The 23,066-nt window shown below is 41.1% G+C and overlaps 1 protein-coding gene across 2 annotated transcripts in view; it reads left to right on the forward strand.

The window, feature by feature from the left end:
* dscaml1 (Down syndrome cell adhesion molecule like 1) overlaps window positions 1-23,066 on the forward strand; it is a 116,917-nt gene that overhangs the window by 52,571 nt on the left and 41,280 nt on the right. For both annotated transcript variants that reach the window (XM_086080083.1, XM_086080084.1), the window contains exons 4-5: window positions 22,041-22,187; window positions 22,275-22,553. In XM_086080083.1, coding sequence (XP_085936209.1) covers window positions 22,041-22,187; window positions 22,275-22,553 — 426 coding nt within the window. The remainder of the gene's footprint in view (window positions 1-22,040; window positions 22,188-22,274; window positions 22,554-23,066) is intronic.

A 23,066-nucleotide genomic window follows, 5' to 3' on the forward strand; every position in this document is an offset into this window, starting at 1 on the left:
CGATCCCATGCCATTGTGACCAAGTTGAAGTATGTTTGAGCAAGATACTGAACCCCCAGTTGCTACCGATGCTGCGTCATGTGTAGCTGAATGTAAAGCGCTTTGAGGGTCTTGTAAGGTGGAAAAGCGCTATATACTGTAAATGAAGTACCATATATTATCCTCTATGGCAGTTATACTGCATAGTCCTACTTTGGTGGATCGGCTCCCATGCTTCTGTTAGCCACTAGACACTATAGGCTATTTATTTGTGCCGAACATGCTGTGGGATTGTGCTGGCGTAACATAAAGAAGAAGGAGAGGCCATCAGGATGAAATAGATGTGCAGCACCGTGTGTGTAATATGATGAATGCAACCTCAGGGACTAATGTTGTGCGTGTTTTAGGGCTGCTGGTGCGGCTGAATTATTGAAGAGCGGAGGCAGCAGCTGCTCTTTAACCCTGAACCCCAGACAAGACAACAATCAATATTTAAGCAGAGATGTCATGATACACCGCGCACGTGCGCCCACCACACACATATACGCGCATACGATCGCATTCACACGAGAAGCCGCGCGGGCGCTGTCAGCGTGCGTGCGTGTGATAAATGGAGTGTGTTTTTTCCGCGCATCAGGGGAGTTTGCAACGTGTGCAGCGTAGCCAGAGAAAACACTTTGGTGTGTTTGTCAAGTCGGACCTTGTGTTGTGAACCTGTGGTCAGCAAGCTTAGGTGCTGTCAATGCAAACATGCGATATTACGTGCACGCAAACAGAAGCCGGGTGTCTTTTCCGCGTCTCCGCTCTGTTTCTGTCTCAGCCCTTCCCTGGGCCACCAGCACTGGTAATGGGGAGGGACCTGTCAGCTCACTTAATGCAGCTAATGTTTGCCTACGCCTGGGGACACGAGCACAGCAAACGCACACGGTCCTGACACACACAGCGCTCCACTCTCCGCCACTGTCACCCACTCTGTCACATTCCCTCTCTTCTGCAAGCCCGCAGCCACCCACCCGCTCCCCCCAATGAATCTCCTCCAGCTTCTTCTACCTCCCTTCAACCTCTTTGCATTTCTCTGATTTGTGTTTTTGCTTCCACACAGGGTGAGCTTCCATAGGCCACATCCATTATAAATGCCTCTAAAACAATAATGCAGCATTGAACCTTTTTGTCGGTGCTTTATTGTACCATGGAGCAAAACAAAGGGGACATTTTGTATTTACACTACATACAGCACATACAATGGATTCTAGATACTAACACAAGAGATTTTATCTTTTGTACTTACTCAATTCTCCCTTTCACAAAGACAATTGAGCTGGTTTTGTCCCAATTTATATTTTATTTACTTATGTCTTAAAAGTTTGTCCTGTAAGAGTATCTTTTGGTCTGGAGTGTGTTCAAGAGGAAGTCAACCTTAAACATTTCTTGACCTCACTAGTCTAAACGTGACATTCTGATTAATAGTACACATTTTCACTCGACAGCAAGTGGCAAAATGGCCGCCTTCTGAACTTGATTACAAAAACGACTGGATTTTGCTGTTTAACTCATATTCCACTAACACAATATGAACAAAAATACCATATTTAGACTAGTAAGGCTGCATAGAATATATTATTGTCATGAAAATTTTGGGGGGCTGACTTCCCCTTTAAGAGTGGATATGTCCTGTTAAAAGGACCCGAAACGGGTCGGGGCAGACAATCTTAAATATTAAGGACCCCATTGTCATTGACGTTTTTCACACTATGCCTCAATAGACGTTCCGGCGTTTTATATTGCATGCCTCTGGCACATCGAGCTATTTGTAGAGGAAAAAGTAGACTAGATTTTAGAGTCGCTAAAACCAAGTCTATGCAGTGACGCATGTCGACATCATCCACAAGTGGAGATCTCCTTGCGGTTCTTTTAACAGTAAATGCATTTTGCGTGTGCCGATCTCCTGTATGGACTCCAGCGAGTCCTTCTACCATGTAGCACTGAATTTAAATGGTTTAATGAGGGGAGCCGCTTCCATCGGCCGGGACTCGACAACCACAAAGTCGCACATCAGTGCAAACACGCACTAGTCTGGCAAAATAGCAAAAGAAAGAAAACTCCACTCATGCTACATTTAGACTGTGCTTTGGAATATTTTCAGATTTGAAAAATCTTTGCGTGTACCAGGTCTTAACGTTTTCCAAATTAGAGTTGGCGCTACTAAGACGTGGCACCCTTTTAGTGTTTGCAATAAAATGAATACCATATTTTATAGGCTTCAACACTTATAAATAAGACTGGAGGCGAGCCCTTGTAACCCAACATAAACAAATATGAGTGAATGGCGAGTACAGGAATTTGCAACAAGGTCAGCCAGGGAAGCTTAATCAAAATAAATAGCTTATAGAAACAGAAAATACCTGCTTTCTGTCTCTCTTTGCCCCCCCCCCTCCCCCGCTCCATCCTCCATCCTCCTCCACTCCCCACTGCTGTCTTCTGCTGAATATCAGCCAGGCACATCAGAAGGCGGAATCTCACTTTTTTCTCTTTTTTTTGGTCTCATCTTTTGTCTCTCTTTCACTCACCCTCTATCGTCATTTCTGCTCCTTCCTGCCCCCTTTCACCTGATTTTCCCATATGTCGTCCTCCCTCCCTCCTTCTTTCTTCTCTCTCATTATGCTGATTTTCAGTGCCGGCTTCAGTTGTTGGCCCATTAAAAGTGAGCAGCAAACATTGCCTTCCTCCAGCTTCGTGAGATGGCCTCGACTCGGATACTACCGCTAAGTGACATATAGACGTTAACCTGATTCTGTGCTCATCTCATCATGGCATGCACTGGATGGCCTTGACAAATGCCAATTGATTTCCAAAGTGCCATATCATGCCTTATTAGACCTCTCGTTGTAAAGGGAAGTGTGGGCATTGACGAGATGAGGTGCACATTTGAGACAAGCCACTTTTACCATTACTTGAAGTACTGTATACTGTATGTATTGTTAGAAGAACGTCTTTTTCTTCCGCGTGTTCAATGTTTTTCGGGTAGAGAGAATGCTGATTTTCTGAATACAGACTGGAGATCGGTGAACAGTTCCTTCGAAGGTTTTATTCGACAGAATATTCCGGTCACTTATGAATGACAGACAAATGGCTGCTTCTCATCACAAGTGCACCGGATTGCTGATACTTACAACCTTCTTATATTATCTTGAAGGGCGGTACCACAAAACCCCCTTCATCATTTAAACATTCACAAAGCTCTACTGAGGAAATTAAAACAGTTATGACTAAATCTAAACAGTTATGACTAAACTAAAACAGTTATAACTAAATCAAAACAGTTATAACAAAATATGGGCAGAAGACCCTCAACAGTATACAGTGGTGCTGCTATATTTACCTGGAAAACACATCGCTGACTCCTCAGTCACACTATAGTCAATTTCATATTTTTTCACAAATCGATAATATTGGTCAGTCCACACGTGTGTATTTTTTATTTTATTTTTTACAAATTATTGACCAATCTAAAGTGTTAAAACAGGCTTGCTCTCTTTGATGACGCAATGTTAATGATTAAACAAACATGCCATTTTGGGGGTCTCCTGAAAAGTGACTATAGATAGAATTCATCCTTCATTTGCATTCTTTTTTTTTATTATTGTTATAGAGATTAATTTATGGATTGTGTTTGTTTAAAAAGTAAATTAGTATATTAAATGTGATACTATAAACCATGATATATTGATAAATAAATTGGAGCGTTATGGTATTAGGCATACAGCCTTGAATTGGATCAGAAGTTATTTACAAGAAAGACGACAGTTTGTAGAGTTGGGGGAATTTAAATCAAAATGTTTGGACACGATATGTGGTGTCCCTCAGGGGTCAGTGTTGGGGCCAAAACTGTTTATATTGTATATTAATGATTTGTGCAATGTGTCTCATTTAGGTTTGTGTTATTTGCAGATGACACAACTATTTTAGTTTCTGGTGAGAAAATGCATCTTATTTTGGATACAATTACCTCAGAATTTAAGAAAGTAAAAACATGGCTTGATAAAAACAATATATCAATAAATGTAAACAAGACAAAATCAGTGGTGCTTGGTAATGTTAAAATAGGGAACTGCGCAAGATTGCAAATTGAAGGTGTAGATATAGAAAGAGTAAATGAGATTAAATTCCTGGGGGTCAAAATTAGATTATTTTTCAAAATCATCCAGCAGTTTGTGAAGTTTATAGTCACTCACTTGCATGCACTCACTGGCTAATTTCAGCTAGTCCAAAAATATAGTGTATCATAATTCTTGATCCTCATGTCACTTACCAGTCTTGAAAACACCTGTTTAAAATTGTCGGGGGGGGGGGGGGTGCGTAACTTAAAATGCATAGCTTTTCATGCGTTATCGGATAATCTCTTGTTTTGATGTAATGAAATGAACATGAGATGAAGGTGGCAACTCTCAGCCCACAAATCTGAGCTGTCATCCTTCCGAAGCAGAAATCAGATTTTCGAGTATTCGGACGACTTGGGCTTTGTGCTCTCGTCTCCGTGCTTGATGCGTGTGTGAGGAGGCAGAGCATTAGCCACGTTACGACAGATGTCACCGTCCTCTGTGGAACTGCGCTCATCCATTATACAAACGCCACCATTCTTCACTCCCAACACCCATAATTCTTTCTCCTCACAGCAACCGCACCCTCTGCATCCTTGCTTTCATGATAACTTTGATTCACGTTTGCTTGTGCTCCAGTAAGGCCCGTTGCTAAATTGTTTGTTCAGACACAGGCGGCCATCTGTAACGGTAAAGTGGATGCGCGACGTTTGCCGAAGCCGCGACAAAACAAAGCCCAGAGACAGTGAAGGAGACATGGTGTTTGCTCACCGTGTTTATCTACACGAGTCCCTCATCGGGCCGCCACGGGACGCTGGATCATCTGACATGACCTCAAAACACGCCTGACTGGCCGCTCTGTGCGTATGCAAGCGTGCACAGCCGTACATGTATAAGCAATGGAGCGTTTGTGCTTGGCTGCATGTGCGACTCTACATATGCTAAGTATGTTTGTATGGGGGACAAAAAATTCCCTGTCGAGGGATTGTTTGCGGCGGCGTCATCGCCGTCTCCATCTTACTTCTCTCCAGCGTCATTACTCTCCTCCAATTAGCCCTCTCGTCGCTTTTTACGTCCCCTCCCCCTTGCTCTGCCTTTGACATTGGGCTAAAGTGGGACAGAGTGTAGAGGGGCAGTGAGGCAGAAGAGACATAGAAACAGTCAGGCAGGAAGGAAGGCAAATCTGCTGCTACGCCTTTGAGTGTCCCCCTATAACCCCCCCCCCCCCCCCGCCCCGTTTCCTCCACAGGCCCTCCTAGACCCTCAGGCCTCGCCTTCCTCGTCTGTAGCTGCTTTTAGCATGTCACCACTGTTCCACTTCCAATCGGCAACATCTGTGTCTGGAGCCCCTTCACTCCCCATCATCCCTCATTACATTCTGCGTCTTCGACTCCCCGCCCCCCCTTCATCCTCTTTTTGGGTCTGTGTCGCCAAGATGCCCAGCAACAGTGGCGAGGGCGCATCATGGCCTTGGCGAGCCAGGGGAAGGAAACGCAGTACAGAGAAAGCGTCCTCGCTTCCCCTCCCTGCCTCTCTGGCGTCCGTCCGCCTGCCACACAAGGTGCAGCCATGCGAGCGCCGGCCGTGCTCCCCGGTGACCTCGTGCTCTCCGACACTGTGTACGTGTCACCGTGGCGCTGCTAACATGCTGTGGCACATCATGGCAACATGGCGTTGCAAAAGAGCGAGGGCGAGTGCGCCGGCACGGCCAGCAGCATTGGCAGGGTTCCCATGTATGCTTGAAAATGTTGGCGTCAGTGTGTAAAAATGTGTGAACGTGTAACTTTTTCACAACTAATAGCTGTAAACAGTCAGTAAGGCTAAAACGGTGAGGTCATAACTTTTTCCACCTTGGTCTAAACAGTCAAATATGCGTAAAAAATAAAACATCTCTAAAAACTGTTGGGTCAAAAATAACCCAAATTGGGTCTAAAAGGCACCAACTCAACCTTTTGGGATATTTAATTAACCCAAAAAGTTGTGTCAAATGAATAACCCTCAAATTAACCCAAAAATGGGGTTGCTTTGTGGATTATTAATTAGATTTTACCAAACTTTCTGGGTTAAATAATTCAAAAAGTTGGGTCATTTTTCGCCCCATTCAATTGGGTTATTCAATTTACCTAAAAAGTTGGGTCAAATGGGTTATATACCCATTAAAAAAACAACAACAACAATTTAGGTTGCTTTGTGGGTTATTATTCAATTTGACCTAACGTTTTGGAATCAATAACTCAAAAAGCAACCGAAATGAGTTCATTTTTGACCAAATTCAGTTGTTATATTCAATTATCTCAAAATGTTTGGTCAAATGAATAACCCACAAAGCAAGCACACACAAAAAGGTTGCTTTGTGGAATTTAGGTTTTAATGATTTTACTTAAATGATTTTATTAATTTAATTTGTTTAATAACTCAAAAAATTGTGTCGGTCCATTTTTTTAACCCAATTTGGGTTGTTTTTGACCCAACCGTTTTTAGAGTGCGGAATACAAAAATTAAAAGATGTTTATCTGATCCTCAAGTCAGTAACTCCTCTTGAAACTCTTCAACCCTTCAAGTTTCTTCTAGAAATGCCACAGCTCGCTTCACACTATTCGGCAGAGTTCTGGAGACACACTTGGCCACTCCTTCACCTTCACATACTTTTAAATGATCCAGTTTTGGGTCATTGCCATGCTAGAAAATCCATACAGACCAGGACCAATCTTCACTGTTCTTGCTGTGGAAAGGAGGTTTTCATACACAGTACAGTGGAACCTGGACTTCATGAACTAATTCAAGGAAGTGGCTGTCGTTCAGAGCCGTTGGTCTTATTACAAAGTACTTTTTTCGCAGACTAAAAATGCCTAGTGCAATAAAATATATTTTTTAATGAATCTAAAAAAAAGCTTCGAGCTGTTTGTAAAGTTTTACATTTTAATATCCAAACTTACCTTGTTGGTGATTTGGGGCAGGTAATGTTGTGCATGTAGTCTAAAAAATTGGGTAAAAAATAACCCAAATCGGGTCAGGAATGGACCAACCCAACTTTTTAAGTTATTTGACCCAAAAAGTTGGACCAAATTAAATGAATAACCCACAAAGCAACCCATTTGGGGGGATTGTTTTGTTGGTTATTAATTTGATCCAACTTTTTGGGTTGGTTGCATACTCCAATTGAATTGGGTCGTAAAAGAACGAACCAACTCTGAGTTACTTAACCTAAAAAGTTAAATGACAGAAAGATTTGTGTAAGCCCGAATTCAATGAATAACCGAACAAACCAACCCAATATTGGGGGTTGACCTAACTTTTTGATTAATTTATTAACCCAATTGAACTGGGTCGAAAATTAATTGACCCAACTTTTTCAGTTATTTAAAACAAAAAATAATAACCCAAAGAGCAACCCATTTGGGGGTTGTTTTGTGGCTTATTCATTTGATCAAACTTTTTGGGTATGTCAGTCCCTTTTTGATCCAAATTGTTGTTTTTTTTGACCCAACTGTTTTTATAGTGAATGGTCATGAGCCCCATTGTTAGCACTTTTTCTCCTACGCCTTTTAGGATTTGCTACCATAGATTAGAAATTAGCATGTTCAAGAGACGTGGACACAACTAGCGCCTGAGTAAAAAACAGCCGTAGATATGAATAAGTCCATAAGACATTCTTTTTGAGCTGTGCGCTTATAGGGATGCTAAGCTAATATCCACCTTTGATGGGAAAGTCGCTCCTGTTACCGTGGCCACAATATTGGGACCATTTTTTTAGCCTGCTCTAGTCTACTGTATGTCTGTTTATCTATGACAAGAGCAACACAAGCCACAAATATGACGACTGTAGCCAATTCTACGAATAACAGACTTTGAAAAGTACTGCACAGAAGGGTATATTGAGTGGAATGGAATCTATTTTCCGCCAATTGAATCCAAGGTCCGTTGGTTCTGGATTTGTTAAATCGAGGTTTCACTGTACATGGCTTCATTGGTGTCAGTTGGACACAAGGACACGCACTGAATATGGAACATGGATGGCTGTGGTATACACAGTCTTGAGAATATGTAATATATTCGAATTTTAAGGCACTGCGAAAGGTTATACATGATGTTAGAAAAGATACGTCAACACCACACTGCATATTGCTTATGCAGGACTTTACAACGAGATGATGGATTTGATTACAGTAGCGCAAGAAATCTTGTTTTCAGAAGATTTTCCCAGAGCACCGTGCCTTCCTCTACATAATGAATGACAAACATACAAAAACAGACCTGTGCGTGGAATTACCAGTGCGTTGCTTTGTTTTGTATCCCCCCCCCCCCCCCCTCCCACATCTGAATTAAGGTCACTCTGTAAGGAACATTTGCCGTGTGTGTGCATTGTGTGTTCATAATGCATTATCTATGTCCCGTTAGCCTTCTCATGACTGGCGAGCGTGTCTATATTTATAATCTATGAGGCTAAATAATTAAAGGCAAAAGCGACACAATAAACTGCATGTTGACAAGTCTGAAAAATATGTTTGTGTGTGTATCGAGGGGGGGGGGGGATTTTTTGGGTGGTGGTGTGTTTGTGGGACTTAAATAGGATACAATGCACACTGACAAGCTTAAGACAAGAGGATAGAAGGCAAAGAGGATGAGTTTTTTTTTTGTCACTCTTGCTGCTCTTTTCACTGCAGCGCAAAATATTCAACTAGATCCATCCCTGTTTTCAATATTTATGTACCTTCCAATTAAGGTCACTTGTGACACTTTTAACTGGAATGCACAAAGGGTAGACTGGTAATCAAAACAGATGACCAGATTTTTCATGCTAATTTCATGCTAAATGAACACTACCGACGTCGCACATTTAGTTAGCTAATACATAAACCGTTAACTCCTTGCTTTATTTTTTGTAATGCCACCACAATAGTGTACCAGTGGTAGCAAATGGAAAAAATGTCGTGACAACAAAATTATTGTGACTGGGGTAGTGTAGTGACGGAAACGCGACGGATTTCTGTCCTGGCTGCTCAGTACAATACAGCTTAGTCAACAATCATAATAGCAGACGAATGAAACGGAAAAGCCTGGGGAAAAGCTGCATTTAATATTAATGTGAAGAGCTTCGCAAACACTAAGCAGTAATCTCTGATCGAGGGACATGTCATTAAGAGTGAGGACAAATCTTCAAGTAGTAATCTTCCTTTACACTTTCCCACACATCCATAAAAGTTCAAATAGAAAACACATCTATAGATTTTTTAATCTCTTTTTCCCATAAATTCATTAAAAAAAAAATAGAATTTTAAAGGCCATTTTTTTGTATTTTGAAATGTACTGTTCCCATGAATTTACAAGTATTTTCTTACATCTATGAAAGACCTGACTTATTGCACTTTAAGACAAATCGGAATCTTTTTAATTTATATTTGCAATTATTGAATTAGAATTATGAAAATATTTTCATCTCATTCATGCTGATGTCAATGTTTGTGTCAAGCTTAAGTGATTATATCACGTTACTTTCATTAACAAGCCAAATCATTTAACCTGTTACTTTCTCCACAAAAAGTAATTTTGAATTTAATGTTTGTGGAGTTTTGATCATGTCCTTGATATTTAAGAAGAATTGATGTTCCATAATTAATCAATATCGGAGTAAAGTGAATCAAATTGAATAGGAAAAATTGAAATTGAATCGAAATTAACTCTTGTGAATTGAAATTGAATCGATTGTGGAATTTAGAATCGATACCCATCCCTATTTATAACCATTAGTAGTTAGTTAGTAATTAGTCGTTTTTACACTTTTGACAGTCAACAATGTTAAACAGTTACTTAAAACTTGACCTGTACTGTTAGTAGTTTTATGGCAGTGCCATTTTGACGACGGAACACATAATTTTTATTTTTTACAATATTTCCTATGAGAAACTGGTTTTGAAATCTGATCCAATCAATCATTAATCTGGACATGAACTTGTTTGACTTTTGTATTTTGTATTACTAATGATGATAAGACCATGAGTGGTTTTCTAGTTTTCCCGATCGCGCATAACTGTTTGTGTTCGCCATGGTTGCTCTGACTCCCACTCTGCCCCACTGTCATGTGGTGTTCCACATGGTTCAGTCTTGGGGCCCCTGTTGTTTTCACTGTATTTGCTGTCCCCGGTTTCCATCAGGCATGGTATTTCCCTCCACTGCTATGTAGATGACAGATCTATGTCCCGCTATGCATTTTAAGATTTTGTTGTTGTTGTTGTTTTAAATCTTTCCTGTAAATGGTGTCACCCCACCTTACCTCTCTGAGCTCCTCCACCCCTACATATCTGCCCGGTTCCACAGGTCAGTGGGCCAGATGCTACTATAGGTACAGAGGACTAAGCGTAGGCTCAGAGAACAGTCCCTCTCTTTGGAATGACCTCACGCTAAATGCTAGGCAATCCTTCTCTCTGTCCATTTTTAAAAATCTGCACATTTTTGTTCTTTGGCTTTCCACTCAGCATCAGATCAAATCTATTGAAAATACTTTTCCTTTTCACTCCACCATACAATTAACCTCATGCTTTTCCATTACAATTTATTGTCGCTTTGTGTCCTAGGAATCAGCCGAAAATGACACGAATCGGGACAGTTCGAGTTTCTTGGGTTGAAAATTGTGTGTGGACAGGAAAGAATATTCAGCCCCGTGTGAGAGGACCGAGGGAACCCACATATTAGAACAGGAGTCATGTGTGTGCTTGGGTGGGGGTGGGCAGCTGGCATTAGGCCTCTGCTTACCTTAGATAGCGCTGCACCTGAAAAATATCCCAACCAAAAGAGGAAACAAGTTGAATGCATTGCCATTTATTCTTGCTGGGTCTCTTCTGTTCACTTTAACAACTTCTTTATTAACCTCCATCCACCATTTTTACAGAACCTCTTCCGTCATCTAGCGCAGGCCTTTTGTCCGCCCTTGAGAGAAAGAAAGTGGCAGTCATATCACAGTCCTTGTGGCTCTTTCTCTGCTGACTTGTTCCCGGCAGCGTTCGTCTATTATGGACTGCTTTGAATGTGAATAGAGGGGAGATCGGAGCAAGTGTTCATTTCATACCAGAGCGAGAGACAGAGCAACGGAAGAGGAGGAGGAGGGGGAGGAGGACGCTTGAAGCTCGTTGTCACGAGGTGTCGTTTTCCTTTTGTCAAAACGTGCCACTCCTTCACACCCCCTACAACAGAAAAGATGAATGCAAAATAAGCAAATGATAGCAGAGGCAAGGTTGGAGGGGATCGGGAGGAAGGGAAGCAAAGAGGGGACTGCTATTGATTTGACACGCGGGGTTCATTTTCATTCATCTGTCCTTGTAATTGGCTGTTAATATTGTGGGTTGGTTACTGGGAGAGGGCGTGGACGAGGCCTGAACAACTAATCGAAATCAAATCGGCATCACAGTGTGTAGTATGCTGTCATTTGAACACAACAATACTTCATATTGTACATTTTGGAAAAATACCTTGAAAAAAAAATATTGCATATTAAAGGTCACATCAACTTTAAGCATTTCTTGACAATATGTTATATGTGACCTCACTAGTCTTAATATAACATTCTGAATATGAGTTATGAAGCAAAATCCAGCTGTTTTTCTCCATCACAAGGGCTCAGGCAACGACCAATCACAGCTTCCCTGTTTTCTGAAGCTGAACTGTGATTGGTTGTTATCTGAGACCTGAGCAACATTGATGTCATCTTCAGTCGACAGCAAGTGGCAAAATGGCCGCCCTCTGAGATGGATAAAAATGGCTGGATTTTGCTGTTTAACTCATATTCCACTCACAAAATGTTAACCAGATTACCGTATTTAGACTCGTGGTGCTGCATAGAACATATTATTGTCCCAAAAATGGGTTGACTTCCCTTTTAAATTCACAATTGCAATTTGCAAGAATAAAATGACAATTCGATGTTTCCAAATCGTTCAGCCCGAGCATTGGAATATGAGTGCAATTTATTAGAATCCAACATTTTGTTTTTTAATCTCACCCTTACCGACGCATCATCTGAATTCACAAGCAAGCGCACTTGGAGGGTGAAGGTGTTGATTACATGTTGGGCTAGAATGAACTCACCGTTACGCAAATCATTTTTCATCAAGTATGCGTGGGTGGGTGGTTGTGTGTGTGCGTGCACATACATGATGCAAAAAAGGGGGGGGGGTAAATATGAGCAGCACAAATGAAATAGCTTTTAGGCCTTCCTAGCGCCTACTTGAAATCAGCCATAATGGACCGTTGGTAATTACCAAGTAAATTAACCAGCAGAAGGAGTGGAGTAGTAGGAGGAGAAAGCACAGCATGACAACATACGTTCTCTTACTGTGCCATATAATGCAGCGACAAGCTCCAAAGTCAGATACACATCACTTCGGTGATGCCGGTTGACATTTGGTCAAAGCTTAAACTGTCACCATCATAAAACCTGTATTGGTAGGGCTGTGCCATGGTTGAGGGTTTTGGTGCTGATGGTGGCATAAAAGGTCAAAGGTAAAAGGAGTGTCTCAAAAAGAACATTTTACAAAACAAAAAGGGAAAAAATAGTTACGGGGATGAATCAAAATACTACATTAACAGAAACCAGCAAATCAAAATTTAAAGGATCATAGAAACACAAGGAAGGTAAATTACAAGCCACTAATGCTGCATTCGAGCAAAGTGGGAAGTCGGACTTTTCTGATTATAAACCAGGAAGTGTGTACGGTAACGGCTGCTTGAACTCGGAAATCTCACTTAACGAAGTAGAGGGAAAAAAGTACTTTGATGCAATGTCACTCTACAATGGCGACCATTATGGAAACGCATACCTTGACTGGTCAAACACAATTTACTCGAGTATAAAACTTTTCATGCTTTCTTCATTCATAAATATTTAACATGACTTCACGTAACACAACGTACGTGACAGTATGCCGCAAGTTTGCTGGAGGTCAAAATGTACTGGTTTCCACCATTTTGGTTATTTACTTTTGTCTCTTTCAGGTCGGAACTGGCGAAACGCCAACTGAGATAAATCCGACTTCCGACCTTGCTCGAATGCAGCATAAGATCCAACAAAAGTTGGGTTTTTAAAATTTTTAAGCAAATGTACTAAAAATGCACAAAACGGACATGCGACTTATGCCCGTATCCATATTGAGAGGGGACTCCGCCGCTGTAGGTGGCGGTATACACCATAGAGTTGTGATCCACCAGTAATTTAAAAGAAGAAGAACAACAACAGGATGCGACTGCGCCGTGCGATGACATCGTATGAGTTTGCTTTTGCAATTCTTTTTATTTATTTTTTTTCTTAAAGAGCTCAGTATTGTTCATTCGGAAATGTCATCATCATTGCTCTTTATTTATATATATATATATATATATATATATATATATATATATATATATATATATATATATATATATATATATATATATATATATATATATTATTATTTTATTTTATTATTTTATTTTTTTGTGTGTGGGTGAGAATGTGTATGTGCGTGCGTGCGTGTATTTGTTGGACAACACGAGTGGCTGGAAGGAGCTGATTGGTTGACACAGAAAACACGCAAAAACGCAGATTATAAATTATTAATCGATTTGGATCGAGGCATGCTGTTGACTCTGGGAGTTGAACTTTCTGGTTCCAAATTTTAATCATCATCAGCTTTTTTCAGTGTAACTGCGATTCCAGTTAACAATTTCATTTATAACCACAGTACCAAAAATGCTTAACAGTCAGTGAATGTCTTTATGTGGCGGTCTGAAGCAATGTCGTTGCTGTCTGTGGTACTGAATGACTGCGGACCTTGAATGTGTTGACGAGTGCTCCAACTGTCGTACGCCACTTTACTCATTCACTTATTCTGAATCAAAGTTTGGTACTTTTAAAATTAATTAGCAATGTTAAAAACGCAGTAACGCCTTCGGGCACTAGGTTTTCAGAAGTGTCTATTCATGTAAATAGAGAAAATGTATCAAAGATTAGTCTCAATGAGAACACTTTTGTGCAAATGCACAAATTAACAATACTTTTACTTAACACTCTTTTTGGTGGTGTTAATTGATTATTGTGTGCACAAAATTTGTTTATTAAGTCAAATACATCATTCAATTGTTTACATACTTCCCCAGTTTATATTTGTTGTTTTTATGCTCTCCTTGTGTCTCCTTGTGTGATTTCTTCTCAGATTTAAAGGCTCTGCCTGGTGTGTTTTAAAAAGATTTCAGGGGTCTGTGGAGGGCTACAAAGCATAATAAGAAAAGCTCCCACATAAACAAAACAATGAGTCTCAATGCAGCATTCCCACACTGCTCCGTGGATGCTTTTAGTCACGAGAATATTCCAGTGCCAATGCTTTTCTATTCTGCTGTTGATCCTGCTGTTATTTTACATTTCCGTCACCACATGGAGCAAATTGAATGTAACCTGCCTTGTTTCTCGCTTTCTCCATTGCCTCATTCATATTGGTTTGCATCTGGACTTTAAGCCAGTGCGAAATTACCTGTTTCTCTAACAGATTTGTGCATGCTGCTAGTGAGCATGTTGTACGTGATGTACTAGGATAGCGATCGTTTACGTTTCTTACTAAACTACATGTTCAAACACTCAAAGTGATTGTGTGTACTCTTACCAACAAGTTTAAAAGTGGTGAAGGAGGAGGGTTTTGCGCTTTAGGTGACTTTGGCAATTTTCACCATTGAAAATTTACAAGTTGGGACTGATGGTATTGGAAGTGTCAGTGGAAGAGGCAAACAAACATCATGCTGTGTTAAAGACACTAAATGGATCATTACGATAATTATGGGGAAGCCAGCAACTGCATATTTTATTTTATGGCAATTTTATGTAACATTATGTAGAAGACCTGGGGGAGCACGCCATACCTGGAAAACTGTTTTGAGAGAGGCCAGCACTACTGGTCACACAGTGCACAGTTGCCATATGACATGACGCCTTCTTGTGACTGTCTCCAATTCAGCCCTGAGATGGATGGTTCTCAAAACTTTTTACACACCTAGAAAAAAATTCAAATTTTCAAGGCAAACATAAAAATAAAAAAAATAGTGCAGTAACGTTTTCTAAGAATGCAATACAGCTCTACTATGATTCAAAATGATTCACTCAAAATGTAATGCACATAATAGAACTAATAAAAACTTTACCATTTAAATAGACTGGATACATAATTACAAATAAAAATGCTCTCATACTATATCCAATGGTTGTTTTGGACCAAACCAGCAACTCAATCAAAACTAATCATGAATTTAATCAAATGCAAGAATAGTGGTTATTTACAGCCATAGCGTGAATATTACCTAATCACTGCCCAGGTAGTAGCTCTCACTTTCAAAAATGCTGGTAAGTAAAACATGACTTCCTCTTGTGTGATTTTGCTTAATTCTTAATTAATTAGCTTTTGTTTAATTATTAAACGATACAAAATAAACAACAATAATCCGTTTATAAACCATAAACAAAAAGCTTTTGCAACAAACTCTGTTGCAATATAAATATGTATCCGATTAATCGATGGAATGATCAATAGAATCATCAATTTTGGAAATTTTCGAGACCTGCAGCCTAATTCTCATGTACCATCCATCCAGTTGCGTGAGAATGTTCTGAACCGCTGTTTACATGTCACGGTCATATTCAGCGGAAAGCAAAAAAGTATCAAAGAGGGAGAATAAATAAGGACCGCTGCCTGCTGATGGTTGCCGCGTCTTGTTGAGTGGAACTTGTGCACTACAATTTGTTAAACGCACTCTGAAAATGTGGATTGTTAGACGGTGGTTGTAAGATTAGGAAATCTGGAGACAGACTATATTGCGTGCTAAAATCCAAAACTTTGCACATCATTTTTTTTTTATGAATAGCCAAAGCATAAAGAATGATCTAATCCCCTTTGTTGTCTCTAATCCAGGCCTACTAATCAATTACCGAGCAATTCAGCGGTTTCTCTCCCCTCCTTGGACGTCCGTCACCATTATTTAAACGGCCGATTCTGTTTGTACCTCTAATGAAGGGTACTCTGTCGCACACACTCTGTCGCCGTGCACGTGAAACGCACACTGGCACAAATAGTGCCACGCCGCGCCACCGCAGCGCCCCCTACCCAGCTGTTGTCATGCGAGTGTGTGGGCCCTAGCAACAGCGAGTGAGCGAACAAAAAAAAAAAAACGCGAGATCCTGACGAAAGCAGGGAAATGGGTAAAAGAGAGGCAGAGAAAAAAAGCGCTTAATGATGGGAAGCAGGAGGAAGGGAGGGGCTTGGGGGCCTTAGAGCATTAATAAGTGATGAGTCCAACAGTGTGAATTGCTGTTGGTTAGTATTGCTGCAGCGCCGCCTTCATTTGCATGGCAGCCCCCCCCCCCCCCGTCCTCACTCCCGACTTACGCCATTTCCTCTCCCTTTTTCCCTCGCTCGCCTTTTCATCTATTTTCGTCTTCCGTCCCTCGACTAGTTTGTATGTGAAAATAAATATATATTTTCCTCTTAATTTCTTTGGCTGCCGCCCTTGCTTGGCAATTATTCACCGCTTCCTTTATTAACGTGAACATTTTCTACTTCCGCCTCGTGTCGCACCCTTGCCTTGGCAGTAACTCTTTGAAAATGGCAGATATAGTAATCTATATTTAGCACACACAAATCTCCCCTCACCTATTTAAAAAAAAAACTGAGTTGTTTGGTCTCCCACTGAGAACTTTGGGGGGAGACAAGCGATGCTTCAGGGCTCCCCAATCCATCTTTGCTCTCCCTGTCTTTCCGTCTCAGTATTTGCATGTGTGTGTGCACATACATAAACACACGCACACACACATATCCAGCGGGGGCTTCTCTCCGCACTTGGCTTGACTCACCGCCTCGGGCCAATCAGCTGAACCAAACTCCATTACTTACACAGCCTCCTACTGAAGAAGAACAGACGAGAAGGGAAGCAGGCAGAGATTGAAAGAGGTGGAGGGCAAAAGGGAGGATTGGTGAAGAGACGTTAGGAAGAAAAGACAAATTGTGATAAGAGAGGAGGAGGAGGAGGTCAGGAAATAAGGAGGATGTGAGGGCATGCTGGGATGAACCTCAAAATTCCCTTTCCGACCCCCCCCCCCCCTCCTCTGGTAGAATGTGAAATAATTAGAGGAAAGCAGACTGTGACGCATCGGCTTACAAAGATGCATTCAACAACAACAACAACAACAATCCCGGAGGCGTTGGCAGACTAGACGGGAATTGATTTCGTCTCCCACGAGGAGATGAGAGCAAGACGTGGACGAATCGCCTTCGCCCGTATGCCGATCTCGGGCCCGCAACCCCCCGTCTTCCCTCTCCGTCTCTCTCTCTCTATCTCTCTCTCTCTCTCTCTCTCTCTCTCTCTCTCTCTCTCTCTCTCTCTCTCTCTCTCTCTCTCTCTCTCTCTCTCCATAGCCTCTGTCACTCCTGGCGGCATGTTGCTCTTTATCTCCCCTTCATCAATCTCCATCTGCTGCCCGCCTTACCTGTAAAAACGCCTCCTCCGGTGTGTGGGAGGCAAATGTCAAATATAGGATACAAGAGAGGTGAATGGTCGTCAATTAAGTCACCGCGGGCCACAATAACGATGACGAGGTCGACTAACACGGGCTGGATCTACATTCTGCCGTTACAAAGATAATAATCATATGTGTGGGAATCTCAATGTTCATTGATCATAAGATTAGAGTTGTTCCTCTCAAAATAGATGTTTTTCCCTCTAACGATAGAAAATATTTGCATAGGCTACAACACCGCTCGCTATGTGCTGACTCCACTAAAGATTTGTTGGCTAACGGGTAAAAATTGAGCTAACAGAAAGTGTCTAATTCAAATTCCAGAAGTGTGCGCGTTGATAAGATTTGAGCGTCCGTCATTCGGAAATCATCAACAGCGGGGACGCCCTTCCGTCATCGTCAATCCGTCAACATTATTTTAACCACGCTTCTGTCATCACATTTTACATTTCTGTCACTATTTTCCGCTTGACATTGTTATGTTACTATTCTTTTCAATACTAATGTCGCCAAATATAGTATGTGCACAACAACTGTAACCAAACTGCGCACGGCACAACGGACTCACTTAATATTTCCCCTTTTAGGATCGATAAACTCTTTAATAACCTGCCTGACGTAAAATGGCGCACCCAAAGGACAACCTTAGCGGTCTAACAATGTGCCTGATGTAAAATAAACCAACAGAGCACTAACCTAATGCTTAAACGTAGCAATAATGCCGACTTCACAACAGGAGGAAAACATTGTCATCGCAACATCCGTTGTGAATAGGACGTTAAGACGGAGCAAACTGCGGGTGCGAATGAAATGTGATAAATGGCGCTATCACCACTCAGCAGTTTTTGAATAAACAGACAAACCCAATTTCAATTGGACCATCACCAAAAAAATGGCATCTCACACCCGCACATTGAGTGATTTGATGTATGGATTATAAATTTTGAGGCTGCGCCCTACAGTACAATGCACTTTTATTAAAACATTAAAAAAAAAAAGATAAATTAGCAGTAAAGGGAAAAGTTTTTGCATTTTCTCTTCTAAGAAGTTCACATGTATGGACACCTCCGTTATGTCAACCAATCTCGGCAGGAAAACAGTCAAACATTTAGAGCCCATTAATATCTTCAATAAATGACAAAACATCCATTTAATGATCGTTATTTGATTAGGGCTCTAGTTTCTAATCGTGTTTTCTCAAGTTTAAACAAGTACAAATGCGTACAGACATTAGATGGAATACAGTAGCGTTTCCTCAAACACTTTGCCCTCATTAATCTGTCCTCGAGCTCTTTTTCTTTCTCCCTTCCCATTCTTCCCCATCTTTGAATTTCCCACTCGTCCCCTCCTCCTGCCGCCCTCACGGCCTGTCTTTGTCTCTGCAGGCATGTTGTGACAGGGTGTAGCAGCGTGTTATACAGAGTTGCACTCGCCAAGTGCACATTATCCTGTAAGGCTTAATACACTGCTTGGAATAAAAGGGGGGCAGGCTTGGAAATTACACCTCACGTCTTTTTAGTCACATAGAAACGGGGAGGTGTGTGTGCATGCGATCTCCATCCATCCATCCATTTTTCTATCTAATCTAATCTATAGCCGCAATCTTAAAACTGTTTGGTCAAAACAACAAAAATACTTGAGTCAATTTGACCCAACTTTCTGGGTTGTTTTATACAAAACAACCCAGTTTTGTCTGTTGGAAAATTACCTACTACAGTGTTGCCACAGTTACTCTGAAAAAGTAACTTAGTTACTTTACTGATTACTTTTTTTTTTTTAATAACCTGGTTACTTTCCTGATTACTTCATTATACAAGTAATTTTGATTACAAATTACTTTATTAATTACTTTTAGCAGTTGCAAATAAATAGCAGTGTGCGTACGTCATGCACTACATTTCCAGTCAGTCAGTCCACCTGTGTTCTACCAGTCTTGTCTCATAAAGAGACATGGGAACATACAAAGCAAACAACAGCAAGCATACACACACACACACACACACACACACACACACATTCACGCACTTTGCGGTCATATCGGCGTAACCAAACAATGTGCAACTTACAAGGAAGCCTGAAGTGTGCACTGTCTAAAATAACCCTTTGGGGTTGTGTTGGAATAAAAAAGCAGCCAGGCAAGCGTAAAGAATCAAACACCGAAATTCACTCTCCTTATCTTTTCCACACTGTCGCTCTCTCTCTTTCCCTCCTCCTCCATTTCACATATACACACACACACACACACACACACACACACACACACACACACACACACACACACACACACACACACACACACACACACACACACACACACACACACACACACACTCTTCTCCTTTCTTTTTATTGACATGTGAATGAATCACGGCCAGAACTGGAATGAAAATGACACTAATCTGCAGTTACCGTAATACACACACACTCACACACATCAATTATTAACACCTACAATGACTCCCCTGGTCTCTTTATCGTCTCTTTCTCATCTATCTTTCTCTGCGGTGCAGATCTCTCTGGATGGATGGGACATGTTAAAAGCTCTCATGTGTTTAGCTAAGTGCTGTGGTAGGCTCTTTTACATGTTTTTTTTTTTTTTTTAGTATTCCTTTTGAAATCAGTTTCTCAAGAGTTTTCCAAGAGTCTTACAAAGGAGATGTTCGCGGCAAAAATCCCTCAAGAGCCACAAGTTCAGTATCCTTCATAATGCGGTTTGTGCAAAATAGACTTGTTTTTGCCTTTAGAGGATTCATCTATTTTTGCTGCATGAATGCAATAATAGATTTAATGCAACTTAATTAGTGTGTCCTGTTGAGAGTGAATGGAGGCGGGCAGCTTGACTGTTGCCATAGTGAGGATGTTGTTCATTCATGAGTCATGCACCCACGATGATGCCACTCCCATGTAAGCGCTCGCATTATCCCTCATCAGTGTAATCTATTTGTATAAAAAAAAAATATATATATATATATATATATATATATATATATATATATATATATATATATATATATATATATAATAAATAAATACAAATACAGATACAGATACAAAAAAATAAAAAATATATACAAATAAAATAAAAATTAAATATAAATAAATAAATGTGTAAAATATTAAAATACATTCATACTACATTAAATGAAATATAGAGCAAGACACATGCAAATCTATAGTTTGCTGGCTTCCATCCACCTGGGATGACTTTGAACTTGATTCTGGAATGTGTTGTTGGAAAATGTTGTCCATTCATTTTGAGGACCTTTTTGAGGTCTTAGTTTCCTGTTGCTGTACCTGAGAGACGGCCTGCTGGCTCGCAATTCCTTTTATGCTTCATGCAAAAAGGTTTGATGAGGTTGAGGTCACATTTTTCAACATCAAACTCATTCAAGTATGCAAACATGGACCTTGGTGGTTCACTGGGGCCGTGTCATGCTGGAACAGAAAAGGGCCTTCCTCACATTGCTCGCACAAAATGTCTTTTGAATTGAGAATTCGGGAGGAAAACGCAATTTTGCCCAACTCCTGATTGATTAAAAAGGGGAAGATTGCAGTGTTAAAACTGCTAGCAAGATTTGAATATAGCTTCACTTCATTAGTCCCTCACCCTCTCGAGTGTCTGACCACGTTTGAGTGCCCCTCAAAAAATTTAAATGGCAAGCGATTGTACAAAGGAATAGTCTGAAATAATCACAAAGAACACATATCCAGCTTCACCAGAATGACAGAGCTAGCATGACCAAGCTAGCAGTAACACTGTGAACAAATTTCGTTTATTGATAGCATGACTTATTCGTAATGGGGTAGTATGCGCAGTCTAACTGAGTGCATGGGTGGTGTTTTCTTTCTTTTGCCACTTTGCCAGATTAGTGCAGATAGAAGAGGACATTTTCACTGTTCATTTGCCATTGTGAGGGAATGCAGCCGACTCCCGGCCCATCGAAGCCGCTCCCCTTATTTAAATTCAGTGCAATGAGAGGCATGTGGTCTTCATGGGAGAAAGACTCAGTGGAGTCTATTTAAGAATATATATATATATATAGGAAACCGGCGCGCACATTTTACAGAGGTTAATATTCCGGCGTCATACTTGAAGCAAAGCTCCTGTCTTCGATTGGTTGTTTTTTCTCATGTGGCATGGTTTAAAAAATAAAATAAAAAGCTACAAGATGTGCTCAGGAATGACTGAATTTGTCACAAATCATTTTACTAATGTACTCCTGTGAGGTCATACGGATCGTTGTAATTAATTTATTAAGAAATCTGGTTGCATACTTGTGTATTAGCAGTTCTGACCACATGATTAAAATCGTCATATTTCTTTGTCTGATGTGGCGCGAGGCATTTGGGGGCCCCATGAAAATCACTTTGGGTTAAGCCATGGAAAATTGAATACTCAAAAATCGTATGTATCCTCCCCTCCTCTCTCCTGTCTACCACAGGTAACCGTTTCTTCTTGACCTCATTTGGAGCGCTGTATATCTCAGAGGTGCAGAAGGAAGACGCTCTGTCCACCTACCGCTGTATCACAAAGCACAAGTACAGTGGCGAGACTCGGCAGAGCAATGGAGCCAGGCTCTCTGTTATGGGTATGCTACTTTTTCACAAGTCACATCTCATACAGAATCGAGATCTGAGGACCTTGCATTAGTTGTCTTCCTACTTCACTCCTTCAGACCCTACGGAGTCCACCCCGTCAGTGCTGGACAGTTTCCAGTCCGGTGAGGTGAAGATAGGGCTCAGTGTGGAGCTGCCCTGCATCGCATCTGGCTACCCAAACCCCACCATCAGATGGTTAAAGGATGGGCGGCCGCTGCCGGCGGACTCCCGCTGGACACGCCGCATCACGGGCCTCACCGTTTCGGATTTGAGACTGGAAGACAGCGGCAACTACATCTGCGAGGTCACCAACAGCTTTGGCTCCAAGGAGGTGACGGGTCACCTTAACGTCATAGGTGGGTAACACCAAAGTAGCATTTTTAAGCCCCCCCCCCCCCACGCCCCCCCCCCTGGCGCACTTAAATTCATTTTTGGGTGACCAATCAAAGAGCTTTGTATAATGATTGACTTTTAAGTGGCTCAGTAATTACACAAACAGTCACCAAAACGCCGTCCGATGACAGCAGAGGTGTGATGTGCAGGAATATAGGATTTAAAGCGACAGCGTGTAAAATTTTGTGCCATCTAGTGGTGAACTAATAGAATGCAGTGACCTAAGCTCGAATAATTTTGAAGCATGTCGCCTCAGATAAAACACACTTCACGAGCCTACCAATTAGTACATTTGTGAAGTTCTTCTCCTTCAGGTAGCCGTAGAAGAAAGATGTCAGCCTCCTGTAAGACACGGCACAACCTATGTACACTCAACAAAAATAGAAATGCAACACATTTGTTTTTGCTTCCATTTTTTATTAGATGAGCTCAAAGATCTAAACTTCTTCCACATACATTTCTCTCAAATATTGTTC

Source organism: Leptonotus elevatus, chromosome 7 (genome assembly GCF_054856555.1).
Source record: "Leptonotus elevatus isolate MCC_2025b chromosome 7, RoL_Lele_1.0, whole genome shotgun sequence".
NCBI lineage: Eukaryota > Metazoa > Chordata > Actinopteri > Syngnathiformes > Syngnathidae > Leptonotus > Leptonotus elevatus.